The 23,336-nt window shown below is 42.7% G+C and overlaps 1 protein-coding gene across 13 annotated transcripts in view; it reads right to left on the bottom strand.

The window, feature by feature from the left end:
• Window positions 1-23,336, bottom strand: part of LOC147124842 (receptor-type tyrosine-protein phosphatase delta-like) — a 921,962-nt gene that overhangs the window by 400,676 nt on the left and 497,950 nt on the right. For 9 of the 13 annotated variants that reach the window (XR_015079123.1, XM_085993952.1, XM_085993950.1 and 6 more), the window contains exons 5-9: window positions 14,891-15,079; window positions 13,170-13,187; window positions 11,525-11,635; window positions 8,120-8,389; window positions 3,707-4,288 (exon numbers count right to left, since the gene is read on the bottom strand). Coding sequence is in view for 12 of the 13 variants with exons in the window: in XM_085993952.1 (XP_085850078.1) it covers window positions 3,707-4,288; window positions 8,120-8,389; window positions 11,525-11,635; window positions 13,170-13,187; window positions 14,891-15,079 (1,170 nt within the window). In the remaining variant the exon portion in view is untranslated. The remainder of the gene's footprint in view (window positions 1-3,706; window positions 4,289-8,119; window positions 8,390-11,524; window positions 11,636-13,169; window positions 13,188-14,890; window positions 15,080-23,336) is intronic. The other 4 variants (XM_085993963.1, XM_085993960.1, XM_085993980.1 and 1 more) reach the window with 1 other exon arrangement.

The raw sequence follows: 23,336 nt of genomic DNA on the forward strand, positions 1-23,336 counted from the left end.
ACATATTTCCCTACATTACAACCGTGAGGACACATTAAAACATACTTCATTTGCTGTAAAGTGCTTTGGGATGTCCCAAGGTCGTGAAAGGTGCTATTTAAATGCACGTTTTTCTTTCTTTCCTGTTGCACCTGAATATATTTTTTATGGGATTTTTTCTTTAGTTCGGGAAGGGCCTGGGAGTACCTCTGGAGAAGCAGCTGTGGGTTGCTCAGTCTCACAAGGGTAGGCACTGCCCAAGTGCCCTTGTAGGTGCCGACCGTGCAAATGATCCTGACCCTGCAATTTGGGATGAGGTCCATGTCTCCGACTATGGGCAAACAGGAGTTCTGCTCAGTGTTGCGGGACCCTCTGGAATTTCAGGCCTACTGTTTCAAAAGTAAGACCACTGTAGTAGGGACTGGCTTAAAGGAACTTCAAGGGGCAACAACAAAACCGATTATGAAACTGCCGAGCATGCCCAAACTCATTCTATTTGCCCTGGGACAAGAGGGACGAATTCAGTATGGTAATTGGTTTCTACTGTGCACTACAAGATCAGGCTTTTTTCTAAATTTAATTTTGATTTTATACTACAAAAAGTTAATAATGTCCCTTACTGTACTTCTCATCAAACAACATGCAACAGTAAAGGAAATAAGGTGGTGCTGAGGGCGGTATCAGTTAAATCATGCTAAAAATCACTGCGTCTGAAATGACTGAAGTGTTAAAATAACTGCGATGACAACAGTGGGCCTATGGCTTATACAAAATCTTCATCAGCTTGGCTCAACGTAATCTGGTTCAGACCCTGTAATCCAAATCAACGTCAGTACAGAGCTCTGCAGAAAGGTATTAAGCAGCTACCTCCCAGCGAGCTGAGCCTGCAACCCTGACCTCACCAGTCAATTTTGTTTTGAAAATTCCCCCATTGATTACTGCGCATTTACTTCCTCTCTAAAATGCAAGTCTATTCTGGTACATGGTTTGTTTCCTATGACATATGGGTTAAAATGGCTGACTTTTAAATTCGATACCCAATGTAAAACCTCAAGTTAATGGCTCAGAACATTGCCAGGCCGATCTTGGCAATTCAGACCACAATGCACTATGCGCACAGTCACCAGATATGCAATGCCTGTTGAGGAAGTAAGCCTTGTGAAATGAATATTGCACTGGTCTGCGCTTCTCTCACATCCCCCTGAGTGCTCAGGATGCATTTCAGTTCAGTGAGCAAGCAGAGCAAGACAAACATACATCTGGGTTTTTTTTTGTGATTCATATGATATACCACAGATCATGACTACAATTGAAGGTGCCTCACCTTGCTGGGATTGTAAATGACAAAAGGTCACTTGCTCTGATGTTTACTTTTTTTGTGGGTAAAAACAGGGACACCGTCTTCTATTTTAAAGTACACCCGTACTGTACATTGGAAATATCCAAAATAGAGATGAGGACATTTGTGTTTTGATTCTATCAGACGCTGCTATTACTTTGCGTTTTGTTCAGCTTGCTTCGGGGTATGGGATTCATTCAAAATACACCAGCAAAGTCACCAATAGAAACCAACAAACCCACCTGAAGTATGCAGGTAAATTGCAAACTCACCAAGTATAACAGTAAACTTCATACCCACCAATACTGACCAAAATATGCCATTAATTTGCAAACCCAGCAAAATATGCCAATCAACTGTAAACCAGTAATCTGTACTCTCACCAAAATAATGCAGTGTTTAAATTTTGTTGATTTTAAACCATGTCCTACTAATAGTTATACTTTTATAAATAAAATCTAACCACGGTGACATCAACAAAAATCTTAAAAACCCAAAAAAAACTGCAAGTAATTGAAATAACGGTAAAGAGGGTGATTGAGACCATCGTACCTATGTTGGGCCTAGTTCCAAAACTGGAATTATTTACTCTGATCCCATTTCACTCTCCTTTCCCCCTATCCTGTTATATTCTTCCATTTCAATTACTTATCCAATTCCCTTTTAAATGATGTTACAGCCTCTGCCTCAGTAGCCACATATAGTAAAGCATTCCAGTTCTCAGACCCTCTATATGAAAAATGTTCTTCTAACTTCCCCCTTTCTCCTTCTAATCTATCCTGAGTTTATGCCCTCTCACTACTGATTTCTCAACCAGTGGGACCAATCTATCACTATTTACCTTCTCAACACCTTTCATAATTTTGAAATTCTTTATTAGATCCCCCTTTCTCTGTTCCAGTGAAATTGGCTCCTTTATAAGGCTTTCGACATAACTATAACCTCACATTTTTGGCAACATTCTCACACTTTTTCCATGGCGCTAACATCCATCCTATAAGCTGCGCACAATATTCCAACTATTGTCTAACCAACTTCTTGCAGACATTTATCACTTCTTTGCTTTTATATTCAATACACACTTATAGCCATCCAGAATACCATTTGTCTATTTTAGGGCCTTTTCTTCCTGCACTCCCATTTTAAAAAATCGAGGAGGGAAAGATTGGTTAGTGCCTGTTTTCGGGTGAGAACTGGGTGCGAAGCAGGTTGCACGTGCCAGAAGAGGCTGTCCCAAGGACTACCTGAAACTGGTCCTTGGGCCTCACCATAATATTTTGGGCACCTTGTCATGCCTCCAGAGGTAGCTCACCGCCGCATTAAGGTAAGTGTTTTGAAAAAAATTAACTTTTTGGTGGTGGCCTCCAACTGAACTGCAGCTGCCACCTATCTGCCCACCTCACCAATCTATGCCCTGCTGCAATCTCTTGCATTCATCCCCACAGTTTGCCATGTCTCATAACTTGGCATCAGCAAGTTGCAATAGCATTCCTCTTGTGCTCAAGTTAAAATTATTTACAGAAACAAAAATCCAAAGACACCAAGTACAGATCCCTGGGGCACAGCACTGTGCCAGTCAGAAACCTATCCATTTGCCATTACCCTCGGCTTTCTGTTCCCTAGATCTCTCTCTATCCATGTAGCTGCATTGTCTTCAATTAACATTTGCATTAATATTCAAAACGTATATCTATTTATTTACTTCTCCCTTAAAATTCCACTTTTATCTTTTGTAGAAATATTTTCTTGCACATGAAATAATGACAGCGATGAAGCTGAGCTTGTGTTGAGTTAGTATTTCCACTTTGCCACTTTTACCTTCTGGCTCACTCTGATGATAAAAAAATAACATGTGCCTCCTGCATTTAGATTATTCTCCCAAATTATTTTTACATGTGGTAATATATCACGTTGTTCATTCACAACAAAGGTTTGGATGTCTCAAGTGTTCTAAACCATTCAAATCTACCAAGTTTCTCAGTCCAGTTGTTTATATTACACATTTTAATTCAGAGGGCCGTAGATTTTCTGTTTGTGAGATTGGGTAAAATTATTTTTATACATTACTCTTGCTAAGTTTGGTCATAATCTTTCATTCCTCTGTGAAGGCACAAAATACTGAGAAGAATGAATATCTTCCCAACACCAGTACTGCTGTCCAGCATCGTCCATCAGCCAAGCAACGCCCCACTGCAAGGTTTCACTGCTCGATGCAACACAGCAGCATGTAAACTGCACACTATGAATGTCGTCTATGACAAGATACTGTCAACAAAGAAAAACTGCAATCATGTAAATAAAGTATCGTGACAGTTAACACTGGAAAAGCTTGAAGTGTGAAATTAGAGTACAGATGCTTGCAAATCAGCACAAACACAGACAACTCACCTCCTTGCTGAGTTTTAACCTGTATTTCAGGTGAATGTGGTCCATCCCCAACAGAAGTGAAAGCCAGCACACGGACGGTGTAGGTCGTCTCTGGGGTCAGGTTTGCAATTGTTGTCAGCATACTGTCATCTACGTTATGCTTCTGCCAGTTGTTAATGTGCTGCTGGGGATCCATCGTGTAATAAACTCGGTATCCACGGATCTGGCCGTTTGCCTCCTCTGGCTCCTCCCACTGAATTAACATGGTGGTGGTGCTGAGCATGCGTGCCTGTACAGAACGAGGGGGGCTGGAAGGGGCCTGCTCACCTGTTCGTGTTTCTACCGGTTCACTTGGCGGCCCTTGCCCAATATTGTTCACGGCAATAACTCTGAATTCATAATCTGAATAAGGGCTGAGTCCTCCAACACTGTATCGTGTTGTAGCTACCCCATCAATCTCTTGAAATGGTCCATCTGAATATTTGGGCTTGTGTTGTACAATATAGTGGGCCACAGGCTCCGGGTTTCCCGAGTCCCAAGTCAATGTGACACTCGTTGCTGTAGTTTCAGTTACGACAGGGGTGCCTGGGGGTTTTGGCAAAGCTGTAGATAAAAGCATGGTATAAGCACAACTTTATATAGATCTGTAGATTTGTTAATATTTCTATTCATACAGTTAAATAGCATTCAACCATCCCACAACACAAAATGTCATTCTTTGACGTCAGAGGTTTAATGCTGTCCATTATGTTTGCATTATTAAATAAAAGATTAACAACATTTGATTGGAATATATTGGAAAATGTAAAGTCCTATTTTGATAATGGTTTGGATTAGCCATGACCATGAATTACACCCAATGAAGATTCTAAGGGCTAGAAATTCGGGATCACCCTGGTTGAGGCGCTAAATTTTAAGAAGTTGCAGAGTTAGCGCCAGGCGCTAATCCTTCTGACCTCCCGTTAAATTGATTGTTAGCGCTCCAAGAGTGAACTGCAGTGCTAAATCAAGTGCTAATCACCTAATTTAGGGTGCTACACACAGAGAGCGGGGCGCTACCCGCAAAGCGATAACCAATTTCAGGTGCAGTCCAATCGGGACTCAGCATTCACACTGGCTCCTTCCAGTTCTTAAAGGAGAGGTTCAATCAGTCTGCACAACCTCATTCTCAACATTGCTGGCTCTTATGGCGACCTCCAAGCAACTCAACAGCTACATCTCTTATCCTCATGGCTGATCCCAGTCCCAGGGAGAGAGCTCGCTGTTCAGCAACCAGGCATTGGAGGCATTGGTTGCGGCAGTCGAAAGGAGGAGGGCAGTGCTGTTCCCGGCCACGGGCAGGAGGCCACTGCCCCAGGTCTTCAGGGCAATGTGGAGGGAAGTGGGCCAGGACGTCTCAGCCAGTAGTGTGGTCCTCAGCCAGCAGTGTGGTCCTCAGGACCCTCACACAGTGCCGTAAAAAATTGTTCATCCTCTCTCCTTCTCTCATCCCACTTCCCCCTCACACCACAAGCCTTTCCCACTTTCCAGCTCATTATACTGTCTGCATTCCTTGCTCTCTTCCTACCCCCCTGCCCTCACCTTAATGGGAGTATTGTGCCTTTATGCTTTCAGGTAATCAGCAACCAGCTGACCAGCCTATCCCTGAGCCTCCCAGTGAGAGTGAGGCAGGAGAAGAGGAGGAGGAGGAGGTCTCACCCGCAGGCACCACCTCAGATACTGGTACTACACAATCTTTAGAGGCAAGTTTAGGAGAGGGGTCTGCACTGTGTGATGCACCGGGGACGAGCGGGCTGCAGCAAGGCCAGGGGGAAAAGGGTAGCTCAGGAGCCAGCTCCCCGGAGCGCGAGTTCTGCTGCAAAGGACTCAGATGAGGACCTCGATGGGGAGCTGTTCACAAGAAGGGTGATGGGCAGGCACACCGAGATGATAGCTGCAATGGCAAGGGTGCCTGAGAGCCTGTCGGCAATGGTAAGGAGCGTGGAGGAGTCCGCCTCTAACATTGCACAGAGCTCTGCGCACACCATGGAGCCCATTCATGGGCGATGTGGCAGCATCCAGTGCACTATAGGCAGAAGCCACGCAACGTCTTAGTGTTGTAATGGAGGTTGGTGGCATCAAGTGTCAGACTGCTCTCATGCAGTCTCAGCTTTGACTGCTGCCATCGTCACTGGGTCCACCACAGTCCACTGGGGATCTCATGCTGTCACAGCAGGCCAGCAATCTGTGCTCCAGAATGGTAGCATTCCTGATCCCACCACTGCCACTCCGCCATTACCCTTGTCGCTGCCTGTCATTCAGCCAGGCCAGACTGCCGCCGCCCAGCCTGAGGTGGTGCAATGTACAGCCAGGCCTTCCAGGCCCAGAGCTGCTCGAGGCCATCTGTAGTCTCTGGCACCGACATTCAGCAGCCTTCCACCAGCCGTGCTGCAGCCACTGGGGACAGACGTAGGAGCAGTAGATTAGGAAAAGGCACTGTAAAGAGGGGAAGTAAGGGTTTGCACAAGGGTGATTAGTTAATATTGTTGTTGTATATATGTGTTTACTGAATGTTGATAAATTTATTGATTGAATTTTGCAGAATTTGTGCTGTCTCTCATTTCAGCTTTGCACTGAGATATGGCATGCAAAATGGATGGAATGATGGGGATGTGGTGAGCAACCGGGATGTGGGGTAGAATTTATTGGAACCGCAGTCTGATGAGGCGGTCATGGAACACCCTGTCAGAAGGCCGATTGAGTGGCTGCCTCCTCCCTCGCTACTGTTCCTCCTCCTCTCCCTCTTCCTCCTCCTGAGGTGGTCCTGCTATGCCTGGTGGCAATGGCCCTCATGATGGCCAGGTTGTGCAGCAGCATGCAGCACACCACGACGAAATGGGACACCTGCTCAGCCAAGTACTGGAGGGCTCCTCCCGAACCGTGGCTTGAGCACCCCGATGGTCTGCTCGATGATGTTCCTGGTGGCGGCATGAGTGCTGGGCAGGAATGCTGGGGTTGCGGAGGGGAGTCATGAGCCAGGTGGAGATCAGATAGCCTTTGTCTCCGACCAGCCAGCCGCGTGCTTGATGTGGTAGCTGGAAGAGTGCAGGCACACCGGTCTGGCGCAGGATGAAGGCATCGTGGCTGCTGCCAGGATAGCGGGCATTGACGGTGAGGATTTGCTGTCTGTGGTCGCACACCAACTGTACATTAAGTGGGTGGGAGCCTTTGCGGTTACGAAAGATTTCAGGATTGTTATGGGGTGCCCGCAAAGCGACGTGGGTGCAGTCAATGGCGCCCTGCACCATGGGGAAGCCCGCTATCCTGGCAAAGCCACATGCACGCTCGCCCTGCTTCTCTCTGGTGATGGGGAAGGAAATGTACTCCCTTCTCCTTCTGTAGAGAGCCTCTGTGACCTCCCGGATGCAGCAATGGATGCAAACTGCAAGATGTTAGATATATCTCCTGCTGCAGACTGGAAGGATCTGCTGGTGTAGAAATTGAGTGCGACGGTGACCTTGACTGCCACTGAGGGAGCCGTGGTCACCCTGATCTGAGGATCGAGGTCTGGCTGCAGGAGGTGGCAGAGCGGCGCCTTCTAAGACACTGCTCCTCAGTTAAATTTATTTAGGAGAAGTTCTCCCGGAATACCCTGTGAGGGCAAGGCTTCCTGTTGAGAGCCCTGTTGGCCCTCCTCCCTCTGGTCACAATTTCCAATCTCTCTCTCTGCCTCCGCTGCCTCTGACGTTGATGCTGGAGGGTGAGGTCGAGTGCCAGTACAGCCCCCATTAACGTAATCAAGTCTAGGAGTTCAAAATCTTAGCAGCATGAAAGTGACAAATCTTTAGCAGGCAGAACACTCCTGAAAGTAAGAAACGTTTAACTCACTGAAAACAGCTGTTTCGCTGTGTGAAACTGAGAAGGCAGCATTGATTGGCCACGAAAATGAAAGCGGATGTTGGTCCCTTTAAATACCGCTCCGACAACAGCCATCTGAAGGCACCACACCTCCTCTTCCTGCCGTTCTTCAAGCCAGGCGGGGTCGACAGTCAATTTTGCATCTGGGCCATTAACGGGGCGTTCCAAACTCATTGACGTCACGATCTGCCAGGCGCTAAATATTAGCGCCAGCACTAAATCCTGGGTGAATTTCATGTGCAGCGTTGGATTCACTGCACCCCGCCGCAAACCCATTAGCACCCCATTAACCCCCCCCCCGCCGCGTTAACGGGAGGCGCTAACATGCCGAATTTCTCCCCCTAAGATTTTATCTATGCAGTTTATTACTGTCACTAAACTAACCACTGCTTCATTTTATGATTTGACTTTTGCTCCAGTTTCTCAAGAACAAAATTATACTGAAGTATAATAGATAAGATGTGTATTACGGAAAAAGCACACCATGAGGCTTATTTCAGGTCTACGGTTTTAAAAAAAACAATTATTATTACTCACCTTTAACAGTGACCTCAGAAAATGCTTCTATGACTCCAAGTGTTGACATGGCAACACACGTATAATTCGCAGACTCTCGGACATTGCTGAGCTCCAGAACGTTTCGTCCAATTGGCATGTCATCTTCAGGAGTCAAGTCTTCTGCTCCCAGCATCCATTTCACATAAGGCATTGGGGAACCCACAGCGACACAGGTGATATTGACGCTTCCACCAGGCATGATCTCGTGGCTTGTCGGTGGAATAGAAAATCTTGGTGGGACGCGCCGAACTGTAACAAAACACAAAAAGGTAATAACATGTACAAAAAGAGCACTTTTTCCACATACTGAATGCACTACATGCAGTCTACAGATATCCAGTTCAACATCGAGCTATATTACACACTTGACTTTAAACACAAACCAGTAGTTTGTAAAAAAAAAACTAATTATTATTTACAGAATTTTTCAATTATGTTTGCATCAGTTCTAATCATACACAAGTTTAGATCAAACCTATCAGGTTCCCACATTGTACTAAACTACAGACTAACAATACACAAACACCATGCAGAAGATATATTAATAAATATGCACAGAAGAAAGAACTGGAGGATCAACAGCATGCTTGAGTTGAGTACAAAAACCAACTTCAATGCTGCGTACTTCCAGTTGATGTGAGTAAATGTGCTCGACCACATTGTCACATCAGAGCCCCAGTACACGCCATCTACAGTACATTGAAAGTGCAACTCGTTTGCTCTCAGACTCAGTCAAAGTGGATGCAGCCTCAAGACCTCACACTAACATGTAAACATATATGCACATTAGAAAACAAGGCAAAGCCTGGTACTTTAACTGGGTCTGGTCATGCAAGCAAGCATATGGCTGACTGTAATATACCACCATGCTGAAGACAATTAGGAAAGGGGGAGTGGGGGAAACATTAAAGAAATAAAACAGAACTGAAAAGAACAAAAAAAGAAAATTTGAAAATAAAGTCCAAGATATAAGGGGGGATGGGGAAGAGAGGAAGAGGAAGGAACTGAGCAGGAGCATATTAGAATATGCTGGTACTGTAGTATTACACCTTAAATCTAAGGTAGGAAAAGCTAGGACAAGAAGCAAGGTTTCACTAACAGCATTCAATATGTACTAAGCAGTCACTTTAAGCAGAAGCTAGTGCAAGCTACATTAACAAGTTAGGGTTATTTGCACTCAGTGTTACTGCAAATAAGTCATGTAGTCAACTGAAACATTTAGCACATAAGCACATTTACGAGACTGGACCACATACAGGGAACACAAGACTGAAAGTTTAAGAAAGCGTTATATCAGTGTTCCTGCTTAGTATATTCAATAAGCTTTGCTCAAATGCCTGCGTCGTTACTTTGAACTTGGTTACGTTTGCAACATTGTAGGTTGAGCCTGCTTCGCAATTCACTGGCATAGGCCAAGAAGAATGTTCAAACCAGACAAAATATTTGAAAAGAAACATTTGCACAGAAATGTGCTATTAAACTATCAACTATAGTCCTTTCCCCAGGTTGAATTTTTGTTTGTAATAGACAAGAGCTGTTTAGAAAAAAGTGCTGCAAGGTTTTTTTGCAGTGACCCATTATGACCTTGTGAGCAATGATGGTTGGCAGCATGGGTAAAGGAGCAAGCAATTTTTAGACAAAGCGCACACGCTACAAAAAAAAAGCAGAAAGCAGCCAATATTAATATAGAATTTGCAGTACAAGATGATTTAATCTTTTTCTATAGAAAACAGAAACTGAACCAGAAGAAGTCTATTTATTCATGCTTCTGAAAACTTTGTACTACAAAGCACAACACTCTGAATTTAGTTGGTCTCTCTGAGCGACAGGCATCAGTGAGAATAACAGAGCAGGAACACTGACCAGTTTAGCAGACCACAGCTTGCCATGCGTCCCAATGCACATTCTCTCCCAAACATGCACCACTGTCTGATCCCATTAGCTCACAAGCACCAGCAGCCATGACCAGAGCATTATATAAGACATAACATTAATCAAAGGCCACAATGCAGCTACATTCATTTCAGATTTTTTTCTGGTTATTTCAATCAATATTTCTTAAGGTGGGTAAAAAGTAAAAAACACACCAACCTTCTCGCAGCTCTGAGGGATGTAGGGGGTTTGATGCAGAACACAATGAAATGAGGAAAGGAGAAAAACAAGGGAAACACAGAGAGAGTAAAAAGGCCGTATCAAGGCTTTCAACTGCTACTAGTACATTTTATCTACCTCTGATTAAGCCTTCCTACCTCAACTTCCAAAATCATCATTTGTTTGATGTTATGATGGTGTCAAGAACTACAACTAGCATCATTTTGAAATTTTCAGTCCATCAGATGAAACAAACAGTTCATCCTCCCGAATGCTACAGAGAGTTTATGCCATTATCTAGAAGTCAAGATCACTTGACTTTCTGGATAGTTTGCAATCATAAAGCCCTCCGCTGTTAAAGACAGAACAGGAAATAAAGGCAGTGGAGAAAGATTCCAAGAAGAAGCTAGTTTTAGCCGAGGAGCACCTACACTGCAGTAATGAGCTCAAAGCTGTTAAATTCATTCTGAATTTTTTTTTTGCTTTGTAATTCAAAATGTAGTATTAAAAATCATATGTTTGCATCATCTCCTAAACAATCCCCAATTACACTACTTATGTGGAAAGAAAAGTACTGAAAAAGTTCATTGTGGTCATTTCGTAGATTTGACAAATGTTCTAAGTGGAGAAACACTCAGGTTGAAATGATCAGAGGAGACTTGAGTCGACGGTTTGTAAAACCACATTCTGACTTTACATCCTAATTTCACTATCTTGAAACAATTCAGGCTGAAAACAAGACAGCTTTCAAACCCAGTTCATTACTGGAGTGGCAGGAATTTGCAGGTTTTTTCCGCAGTATATAAAGAAAGAAAAGAAAAGAATCGATTGTGCTCTGCTGGTTTTTATTTGTGAAGGCAGTGTTTACACACTTATTATCTCCACCCCTTGCATCTCAGGATTTAAGTGCATGTATACACATTCCCCCGTGCTTGGAGTTATTTGTTGCTGATTAGTAGCACACCAAGCAATCAAGTCATGAAACAGTTAAATGAAAGAAAAATAATACAAAATAAATGTAAAGCACAGATTTAAATTAATGCAAGAAAACAGAAGTTAAAATGTAAAAAATATATATATACTTACAAACCCATCTCACAGGATGGATTGGGCTCAAGCGTGCTGGTTTTTAATCACTGTACCTTCTAATTGTATTAGCTTTTTTTTTGCACTACTAAGTCAGCTAGAGTAGCTCCTTCTGTTACCTAGTGCAGTAACTGTTTACATTTAGATATGCTCCCAATGCCCCGAGTCTTTCTGAATAGTGGATGCCAGGGTTTTGTTTTTTCCTACCTCTCACATATAGATTGGCAGGGGCAGAATAACGTGTACCAGCACTGTTCGTTGCCACACACTCATATTTCCCTTGGTCTGATTCTTCACTGTTCTCTATTTGGAGGGCACCTGTGTGGGAGAGAGAAAACAAAAGTGCACCGAAAAGAGTTAGAGAACGGTCTTTTCATTATAGTTCTTTTATTCATTTATTATTTTTCCAAATCCTTTCAACATCATGAAAGAACTTGTCTGCGAAGCTCCAGTCAGCGTCGAGTCATTGCTTTGCTAGGGTGAACAGACAGAGTGGATGTGATGGGTAAGTTAGTGAAAGACGGATTTCACACCATCAAAACCGGCAGGAGAATTTTTTTTATATTACAACGAGATCCTGCTCTGGGCAATTCACTGGTCAATGGATGGGTGAGGTTGCTTCAAAGGAGCATGGCTTTTGGGTAAAATAAAAAGAGTTAACATTAAAAAAAGTCACCACAGAGATTCGGAATTGTCGAAAAAGGCAGACACGTACTCAAGAAACATTTTCTTCAGAGTTCAGTCAAAAATGTGCAGCAAAAACGCAAAAAAAAGCTGCTCAAGGTGAAAAAAAAAGAATTTTGGTTAGTTAGGCATAATCTCTCAAAATACTGTTCAAAAGACCTTTTAAAAAGTAACTCTTGCTACACATGCAACCTTGTAGGACATAAATGTAATTATTGTGCAACTTACAATCTTTCAGACCCTTTTGCTGAAAAATAAAAATACATAAGAGTAAATTGGATCAGTAAAGAAAAGTTCACACTTTGTCTTATTGTAAAATGGTGGCCCGAGCCAATTGGAAAGAACAACCAACCTTTGCCGCAGGACCCTCTAGGGCCCCAAGACACGAAAAAATCCACCGGTGGGATTAGTAGTTTAGTGTCTGCCCACAAAATGCAAGAAAAAAAATCCAAAATTATTGTCTGTGTTTGCGGAATGTGTTAAAAAGGAAAAAAAAAAAGCAGTACCATCTTCACCACGCCTCAGAACGTTCACTGGGTGCTTCCGGCTTGCGAGTCTTGAAGAAGGAGGTCGCTCGAAAAACTCGAACGTGCAAATCCGTGAAAAAGTTTTTGTGAAGGGAAAAAAAAGTGTGTAACTGGATAAGGAAAGTTTGAAAAGTGCTGGTTTGAAGAAGGGGAAAAGAAAAAGTGAAGAAAAATGACAAAACTCGTTCCTTGAGGGGAGGGTAAAAAGCTGACAAAAAAAAATGATTTATTCCAAGTCTTTTGCAGAGGCTCCACAGACCATGCGATCTTATGGTCAAGATCAAGAACAGCTACGCAGGTCACGTTTGAGAAAGGGAAGTGCGGGGGGGCGGGGGGGGGGGGGAGGGGGGGAGAAGTTTACCCTGAGTTTCTAATTGTACAAAAAAGAGGGACAAATGATACGCTGTGACTGGATATGGACAAAGGACAATGATATGCGGTATCTAAGCATATCAGAAACAAAATCCTTTACATCCAAAACAAAAAAAACAGACACAACAGGAACATCATTGAACAGAAAACAAACTGGACAAAGCAAAACAGGAAAGAATGGACATCTTTACGTGACAAACATGAGAGATATGAAAGGACAGAAGAAATGAGGAGGATCAATTCTGTGAACGTTAGTTCAGCATTCTTACCTCGTATTGGTGTACCACCTGGGTGGATAATATGAATGCAAATAAGATTAGAAAGAAGAAGCATTAGTACGAGAAGAAGGAGGCTAGGGCTTTGGAAGATAAAATCAAATTAGATTTACAGAATAAAGGTCTAGAAAGAAGCTGAATTACTGTATTGGTAAACAGGATTATATTAGATAGTATTAGGTTAGTAAAGCAAGTTGTACCATAAGAACAATGTCCACTGTTGGCGACATTGCCTCTGCCAGAGCAGAAATTGACTGTGAAGTCTTAGGAGATTGGTCACAAGGGTTAGATACAATAGTGTTTGACAGCCTAGAACCCTTAACATATTTAAAACTGTTTAAGCAAATATCGGAAACACTGTAGGCTTGGTGGATATAACTACTACCGTTTAGGTTGGATTATGGTATCTACTCAACTACATCTAAGTGAAGTTTGTGTATCAAATTTTTTTAGACAGGTGTATCTTACGGCTGATAACACTTTTTTTTGTGGAAGTGTGTGCCACTAAGGAGAGTTCCAGTGACTACACTAACTGTTAGTAAAATGCATGCCATGCATTTTAATCTGATATGGAATTAGTGGGGGTGAAGTGCGCTTCAGAACTAAGCACTTACCAAAGGATTCTGGAGATTTAACACGGAAAGAAGAAAGACAGCATAAAAATATTATTATATTCCTTATAATTTGGCACAAGTTTTCAGAATTAAAGCTTTAAAACTATATCATCTACTTGACAGGTGAAAATTAATCTTAATTCACATTAACAGGTTAATTTACACAATTCTGCTGACAACAAGCAAAGAGGCAGTTAACAAGACGACTTAAACATCACAGGACAGGTCAAAGCTGAGAATCCTGGTAACACAGGTGATCAAACATCTCAGTATAGAAAGATATAGTTACTATTGTGAATGCAAACAGGTTCTTACAGACTATCAGTGGACACTAGCAAATGTTTAGCATGTTACTTAATAAATTTAGGATCAGATAAAGCTCATCTATTAGCTATAGCAAAATAAGAAACTAGGGAGGCGGGTAAAGAATATTCAAGGTATTCAAAGGGGGTGCCATGGGCAAAGATAGCAGAAAAAGCTAGAGTCTACATGAAAAGCAGGCTTCTGTAGATCCTGATATTTAGTCTGGAAGGCATTAGTGCACATACTACTGTGGCTAAACGGAAAAATACTTCAGGAGCAAAAAATAAACACCAACTTTAGTCAGTCTCCAAAGATCTCATTGTATACTAAGGCATGGAAAAAAGTACTGTACACTTTGTCAATGAAAGGGAACAAAACAGCTGTCTATTCTTTGTTAGGTTAAAAATGTAGAGAAGACAGAACAAAATACAGTTTCTTGGTTTTAGTTTTTTTAGTTTGAAGATTGGTTTTAAAAGGTTTAAAACCATTTGGTTCTCCTTGCACTTCTGAATGAAGCCCAATGTTTTGAATTTAATCAGTAAAAAAAAAGAAAAAAGAAACAAAAGAGAAAATGGATCTGTTAAGTACTGCTAAAGCAGTAAAAAAAATCATCAAAAATACAGTCACAGCAGTGAGCAATATGGAATTAACAGAAGCTGCACACACAGACACTGGAACAGGCTATGACAACATCACAGACATGGACAACACACCAAAGTACACATAAAGAGGATAGGAATAGAAATTTTTTTACCTATGAAACATATCTACCACGTGATAACAGTAACAAGACCCTACCTGACCGTAGCTGTTTGATGCGTCCATTAGTGCTGCTTGTGTCAACAGGTAAGAAGTCTTTGAACCAAGTAATTTCTGGATCTGGGTTACCACTTGCCGCACACAACATGGTGGCTGTGCGTGTTCGCTCTACCACCTTCAACTGAGGGCCCATGTCTATCGTGGGATAACCCATAGGAAGTTGATCCTCTGAAAAAAGGACAATAAAAGAAACACACACATATACCAATTAATAATCAGCTGCACAAATAAAGAGCTCTGGTCAATGTAGGACCACAACACCAGCTGAATGTCAATTCAATACTATTTTAATATGTATTATATAGAATCATCCATGTATGAGCTGATTATAAACATCAGTCAAATAGGCAACTCATCCCTAGCCCTGTGTAACCTCTGATTAGGACCCCTGAAAAATCCCATAGCCTTTGATCCTACCCCATGAATGGAAATCCATAAGACTATGAAGAGACACAAACAAAGCTACAGCATGTGGACATGGACAACTACATGTTTTCTAAATAGGGTTTCAGTACTATATCAGGGACTTTGACTGCAATATGTTACACAAATTGCTGCTATACATAAAAATGGAAACAAGTAGAACACTTTGCATTTCAATACTGCTGAATATACTGTTCAATGTTATAACACAACATTCAAACCATTATTAAATTGGCCAGAATAGTGCAGATTGAAGTTTTAAGCCTTAAACAATCTAACCTGAGGTTCAGGTAGGAGAATTGTTTCCTGAACACCCTGGGTGGATATGACCTCCTGCTGAAAGCCCTTCTCCCCCTCCCTCTTCCAGCAGCTTGTCCTGCTCTGCGTGGCCTCTGTTCATTCTCCAAGTCATGCTGTATTCCAAGGGGAATTCCTACTGGTGCACCCATGTCTGGCAGCAAGTGATTTGTGCAGAAGCCTTGAAGTCAGCAAAAAGTCCTTCAGCACCTGCCACACCACTCCCTGTAGAGTTTTGAACTTGAAACAACTGTGGGAAGCACCAAACACTTGTACAATTGTACCAACAGCTAGAAGAAATCAAGCAGGAACTAATCTGAAAGTAGGTGATGATCCCTTTAAACAGCGCTGGTGGGGGAGTCCTTCCTGCTGCTGAACATGTGTTCAGCTGTGCGAGGTTAAGAGAGGGCGTCGGCTGGAGCGTTGAGCTCCAAAATGGCAGCGCTGGCGTCAAATCAGCGTGTGACATCATGATCTGCATCCCTCCAGTGGACGTTCACTGCGCACGTGCCAATGGCCTCACCAGTATGGCATCCGGCGTGATTCGCCCCACAAGCAGGCACGCGCCACAGATGCCATTTTAGATCTCTAAGGCAACTCGTAGCACCCAAAAAACGGCACTAACGATCCCAATTTTGCGCCGAGCATCTCCAGCACTGACTTGTTTTCCAGTCCCTGCTCCATTACCTGCGGAGCCCCCAAGGATCGATCGTTGGCCCCCTCCACTTCCTCATCTACATATTCCCCCTTGGCGACATCATTCAAAGACATGGGGTCAGATTCCACATGTACGCTGATGACCCCCACCTCTACCTCTCCACCACCTCTCTTGACCCCTACACTGCCTCTGTGTCGTCAGACTGCTTGTCTGAAATCCGATCTTGGATGTGCGCCTATTTCTTCCAGTTGAACTGAAGCCATCATCTTTGACACAAGCATTACAAGATCTTAGCATTTCCTGATAACATTTTCAAATCTTAGCAATTATCACAAGAATTCAAACAATAAATGAACAAGAGGAACTCATTAAACACAGGGGCTGCACCATTCTGGCCAATTTAACACAAAGAATAATAAATCACACAAATCAGGGGCAAAACAGAAGCATCTTGCAGCTATAGTTTATATTCAGCTGTGTGATTAAATTTTCTCCTCAAGATAAAAGCTTCTCCAATGAGGAGTATTTAACACTGGGGTGCTGTGGTAATTTTATCTAGGCTCTCAGCAATAAATGCAACTTTAATAATCGCTTTTTGAAACCCTGAAGGGCTCACCTTGAGAATAACTGACAAGGTTTAACTTGTACCACACAGGAACCACCTAATTGCATTCATGTGACCTATACGTTCCTCCATTAGTGTAGGTTTAGGTATGAAAAAGCGCACAAGAGCTAGTTTTCTTTTTCTAAAAGATATACCTGTACGAGTACAACAAAGATAACGGCCCAGAAATTCGGGTCTCCCCGGGTGAGTACGCATGGGGTACTCACCCGTAGGCCGAATGGAAGTGCCGGTTTTCTGCATGCACTGCGCATGCGCGGGAAACTGGCACTTCCGATCCTCTGAACGAAGAGGTTCAGAGGTCGAACGCGCGCGCAGGAGAGGCTGCGCGTGCGCTTTGAACTTAGGTTTTTTTTGCAGGCTTTCCCAGGATCGTAAGCCTGCAATATTTAGAAATGTAATAAGCAGGCGTAAGGCCTGCTTTTTACAAGGTAAGTGGTCAATTAATTAAAATTAAAACATTTTTTCCACAGGTTTATTATTTTTATAAATACTTTAAAGCAAGGTAAGTTTATTTTTAGCCCCGTTAGAATATAAAATTATTTTTTTCAAAAATTTAAATTATTGTTTAAAATAGTTATTTAATGTAATTTATAGTTTATTTAAAAAGTGTGAATTTTAAAAAATTTATTTGAAGGTTTACTGCTATTTTGGGGCCGTAGTATTTAGAAGTTTTGACAGGTCTTCCTGTCAATCTTATGAATGGGCTTTTCCCTCCTCCGATTGGCTGCCCATGGCTCACGTGATCCCAGGGGACGCATTGCACTAACTGCGCCCCTGGGACACGCAAGCACTGCGCGCTGGCAGCTGGGCCAGGCCCCGGAGCGGAATTCCACGGGGCCCTACAGCTCAACTGCCGGCGCGCAAGGTAAGTGCAGGTCAGGGGCTTGCACCCGCGGGAAGCCCCCGACCCGAATTTCTGGGCCAACATGCCTTAAATGAGTGTTTACAGAGGCTTTTTTAAAAATAAGGATAATTCAATTAAGGCCCTCCTCCTTTTTCCACAGATCCTCTTTGTATTTATTTGCTTTGTTAAATTTTCTGAGAAGCATCATCATATAGTAGTCCAGCCGTGGTTTGTTTCCACTGTGTCTGAGAGCCAGTCACGACAAAATGACAGCTATTTTGCAGGATTACAAGTCCAATTATAAGTGCAAGTATAATTACAAGATTACAATTTGACGACAGAAACATTGGCTCATATTTTCCAATCCCTATGGGTGTGTACGGGCTATGTACCCACCTGTAGGGACCTCGTAAGTGCTGGTTTCAGCGTGAGAAGCGCATGCGCTGAAAACTGGCATTTCCAATCTGTCAAGAATCCTCTTCACAGATTGGACGCCTGCCCTGGAGAAGGGCCTCTGTGGGTGGAGAGTTCCGCTTTCTGCAGAACCTCCGCCCGCTGAAATCACTTAAAAATCTTACGTCTGGTAAAAGCAGGCGTAAGGCCTGCTTTTACCAGCATAAAAGTTTAAAAAGTAAAAAAAAAAATTTCCCACTCATTTATAATTTTTAAATACTTTTTAAAAAGGTAAGTTTATTTTTAGCCCTGTAAAAAACTTCAATTATTTTTCAAAAAATTAAATTTGTTTAAAATATTTAATTTAATGTAATTTTAACTCATTTTAAAAACGTGATTTAAAAATAAATTATTTAATGTTTTGATGTCTTTTTCAGTGATCCCCATTCATACTTTTGACAGGTCTGCCTTGGAGAGGGTGCACAGATTTACAAGAATGGTACCAGGGATGAGGGACTGCGGTTACGTGGAGAGACTGGAGAAGCTGGGCTTGTTCCCCTCAAAGCAGAGAAGGTTAAGGGGAGATTTAATTGAGGTGTTCAAAATTATGAAGGGTTTTGATAGCGTAGCTAGGGAGGAAATGTTTCCACTGGCAGGAGGGTCGCTAACCAGAGGGCACAGATTTAAGATAATTGGCACAAAGTTCAGTAGGGAAATTAGGTGATTTTTTTTTACACAGCAAGTTTTTATATAATCCATTGCCTAAAAGGTGGTGGAAGCAGATTCAATAATAAATTTCAAAAAGGAATTGGATATATACTTGAAAAGGAAAAAAATTGCAGGACTGTTGACGAAGGAGCAGGGGAGTGGGACTAATTGGATAGCTCTACCAAAGAGCTGCCAGAGGCACGATGGGCCGAATAACCTCTTCTGTGCTGTATGATTCTATGTGATGTCAAACCCAAGCAGTGCGAGATTGCCTCCTCCGGGAGCGGGGGGTCTCACTCGCTTGTCTCCAAGTCAGCTTGGGATCCAGCTCCAGTTATACTGAAACTTTACTGATGCTAAATGCAGGTAGGACATTGTTTACAATGTATCAATGATGTAAATGATACAGAACGGTCATTGTTTGACGTAGTACCAATGGGTAGAAAAATTAACCTCAAATTTGTGGACAGATAGCTGCAATTAACTATAAGTGCTGTATTATCAAGGTCTTCAAATTCTAGCTCTAATTTGTGCCTCCGTGTGAACGTAATGCAATTATGTTGATAAAGAAAACTACCTTAGAATTAAACATCACCTGAAAAATAAAAAATGGGTTTATGAGGTAAATAAAATTCCAAGAAACATTTTGTTCACACCATCATTATTGCTCATTACATCACTGGGAATGTATCTAAGAATCTTATTAGGTTTTAATAATCTTTCATGCTGAATTAGCAATTCATTTATCAACAATTTAAATATGTATTGACCTTCACAATGCCATCCAGCTCACTCACTGAAGGAAGCCCATAAGGGCATGATATCAAGGCACCTGTGACATTTTAAAAGGATTAATACTTTGTTTAGAGACATCATCACCAACAGTTTCGACAACATCAAAGCTTGCTTCTCTCTTTTTATAAACAAAAAACTAATAATGCACCATTCCCTTTTTGATGCAAAGAATAATAAAATATATTGCGGAGGGGCAGGGGTGGGGGGGAGAAAGATCATGCTCCTTCTGGTGTACTTCCATCGTTAGTCCTTTGGAAGTGAGGCGGAATGGTTGGAAAGTGAATATGCTGGGTCCGAACCTTCCCCGTTGCTTTCCATGGGGCTTTGTTTGGTGCCGAATCTACAGCCACCCAAACAAGGTTAACCAACCATACCAGAAGGGATGAGTCCAGGGATGCAGAGGGATTCCCAAGGCAGAACTTTCCTCACTCCTGGCCTGGCGATCTACCAGCAGTGAGTATTTCTCTCTTTTTAAACTTAAACTCTGTGGTTTATAGTTTTTAAGGTCTCTGTGGTGTAGCGGGGACTGTTGCTAAACCAGGGCCCTTAAATATATAATTTAACTGCAGTGTAAGTGGAGGGATTGAATTGATTTAATTTAATTTCAAATAATTAAAGGGTAAGTCATGGCAGGAAAGCCCGGCCCCATGGTATGCTCCTCCTGCGCTATGTGGGAACTCAGGGACACTTCCTGTGTCCCTGAAACCATGTGTGCCGGAAGTGTGTCCAACTGCAGCTACTGGCAGACCGCATTGCGGCACTGGAGCTGCGATTGGATACATACTGGACCATTCGCGATGCTGAGGACGTCGTTTAAGCAGTTGGTCACACCGCAGGCAAAGGTTGGACAGGCAGAAAGGGAAGGGGTGGCCAACAGACAGAGTAGTAGGCGCAGGCAGGTAGTGCAGGGGTCCCCTGTGGACATCCCCCTCTCAAACAGATATACCACTTTGAATACTGTTGAGGGGGATGGCTTATCAGAGGAAGGCAGCAGCACCCAACTTCCTGGCACCAGGGGTGGCTCTGCTGCACAGGACAGGAGGAAAAAGAGCGGTAGAGCTATAGTAATAGGGGATTCTATTGTAAGGGGAATAGATAGGTGTTTCTGTGGCCGCAAACAAGACTCCAGGATGGTGTGTTGCCTCCCTGGTGCAAGGGTCAAGGATTTCTCAGAGCGGCTGCAGAACATTTTGGAAGAGGAGGGTGAACAGCCAGTTGTCGTGGTGCATATAGGTACCAACGCTATAGGTAAAAAACGGGATGAGGTCCTAACAGCTGAAGAGAGGGAGTTAGGAGGTAAATTAAAAAATAGGACCTCAAAGGTAGTAATCTCAGGATTGCTACCAGTGCCACGTGCTAGTCAGAGTAGAAATAGAAGGATATTTCAGATGAATACGTGGCTAGAGGAATGGTGCAAGGGGGAGGGATTCAAATTCCTGGGACATTGGAACCGGTTCTGGGGGAGGTGGGACCAGTACAAACCGGATGGTTTGCACCTGGGCAGGGCTGGGACTGATGTCCTAGGGGGAGTGTTTGCTAGTGCTCTGGGGGAGGGTTTAAACTAAAATGGAAGGGGGTTAGGAACCTGAGCAGGGGGACACAGGAAAGGGAAACAAGGATAAAAGCAAAAGATAGGAAGGAGAAAAACAAAACTGGCAGTCAGAGAAATCAACGGTTTAAATCAAACATGGCCACAGTAAATATTAATTCTAATAGGTCTAAGAGCGTTAAAAAAATAAGCCTGAAGGCTTTGTGTCTTAATGCGAGGAGCATTCGTAATAAGGTGGATGAATTAGCTGCGCAAATAGAGGTAAATGAATGTGATTTGATTGGGATTACGGAAACATGGCTCCAGGGTGGCCAAGGCTGGGAACGCAACATCCAGGGGTATTCAATATTCAGGAAAGATAGGCAAAAAGGAAAGGGAGGTGGGGTAGCATTGCTGGTTAAAGAAGGGATTAACACAATTGTAAGGAAGGATATTAGCTCTGATGAGGTGGAATCTGTATGGATGGAACTGAGAAATACCAAGGGGCAAAAAACATTAGTGGGAGTGGTATATAGACCTCCAAACAGTAATGCGGAGGTTGGGGATGGCATTAAAAGGGAAATTAGAGAAGCGTGCAATAAGGGCACAGCAGTCATTCATGGGTGACTTTAATCTACATATAGATTGGGCTAACCAAATTAGTAACAATACTGTGGAGGAGGAATTCCTGAAGTGTTTATGGGATGGTTTCCTGGACCAATATATCGAGGAACCAACCAGAGTTCCGGCCATCTTAGACTGGGTATTATGTAATAAGAAAGGATTAATTAGCAATCTTGTTGTACGAGGCCCCTTGGGTCGAAGCGCTCATAATATGATAGAATTCTTCATTAAGATGGAGAATGAAGTAGTTGACTCAGAGACTAGGGTCCTGAATTTAAATAAAGGAAACTACGATGGTCTGAGGTGCAAGTTGGGTAGGATTGATTGGGGAATGTCACTCAAAGGGTTGACGGTGGATAGGCAATGGCAAACATTCAAAAGACCGCATGGATGAACTACAGAATTTGTTCATCCCAGTTTGGCATAAAAATAAAACAAAAAAGGTGACTCAACCGTGGCTAACAAGGGAAATTAGGGATAGCATAAGATCCAAGGAGAGAACATATAAATTGGCCAGAAAAAGCAGTAAACCTGAGGATTGGGAGCAGTTTAGGATTCAACAAAGGAGGACAAAGGGATTAATTAAGAAGGGGAAAATAGAATATGAGAGTATGCTTGCAGGGAACATAAAAACTGACTGTAAAAGCTTTTATAGATATGTGAAGAGAAAAAGATTGGTGAAGTCAAGCGTGGGTCCCTTGCAGTCAGAATCAGGGGAATTTATAATGGGGAACAAAGAAATGGCTGACCAATTAAATACATATTTTGGTTCTGTCTTCACAAAGGAGGACACAAATAACCTCCCAGAGATGTCGGGGAACATAGGGTCTGATGAAAGGGAGGAACTGAAAGAAATCAGTATTTGTAGGGAAATGGTGCTAGGGAAATTGACGGGATTGAAGGCCGATAAATCCCCAGGGCCTGATAATCTACATCCTAGGGTACTTAAGGAAGTGGCCCTAGAAATAGTAGATGCATTGCTGATCATCTTCCAACATTCAATGGAATCTGGAACAGTACCCATGGATTGGAGGGTAGCTAATATTACCCCACTATTCAAAAAAGGTGGTAGAGAGAAAACGGTGAATTACAAACCGGTAAGCCTGACATCGGTATGGGGAAAATGCTAGAGTCCATTATAAAAGATGTAATAGCAGAGCACTTGGAAAACAGTGACAGGATCGGACAAAGTCAACATGGGTTTACAAAAGGTAAATCGTGCTTGACTAATCTACTGGCATTTTTTGAGGATGTAACTGGTAAAATAGATAAGGGAGAACCAGTGGATGTGGTTTATTTGGACTTTCAGAAGGCTTTCGATAAGGTCCTGCATAAGAGATTAGCGTGTAAAGTTAAGGCACTTGGGATTGGGGGCAAGGTATTGACTTGGATAGAGAACTGTTTGGCAGACAGAAAGCCAAGAGTTGGAATAAACGGGTCTTTTTCCAAGTGGCAGGCAGTGACTAGCGGGGTACCGCAGGGATCGGTCCTTGGACCCCAGCTATTCACAATATATATTAATGATCTAGA

The sequence above is a fragment of the Somniosus microcephalus genome, chromosome 1 (assembly GCF_052327205.1).
Source record: "Somniosus microcephalus isolate GS21.2 chromosome 1, FLI_Smic_1.0, whole genome shotgun sequence".
In the NCBI taxonomy this organism is placed as follows: domain Eukaryota; kingdom Metazoa; phylum Chordata; class Chondrichthyes; order Squaliformes; family Somniosidae; genus Somniosus; species Somniosus microcephalus.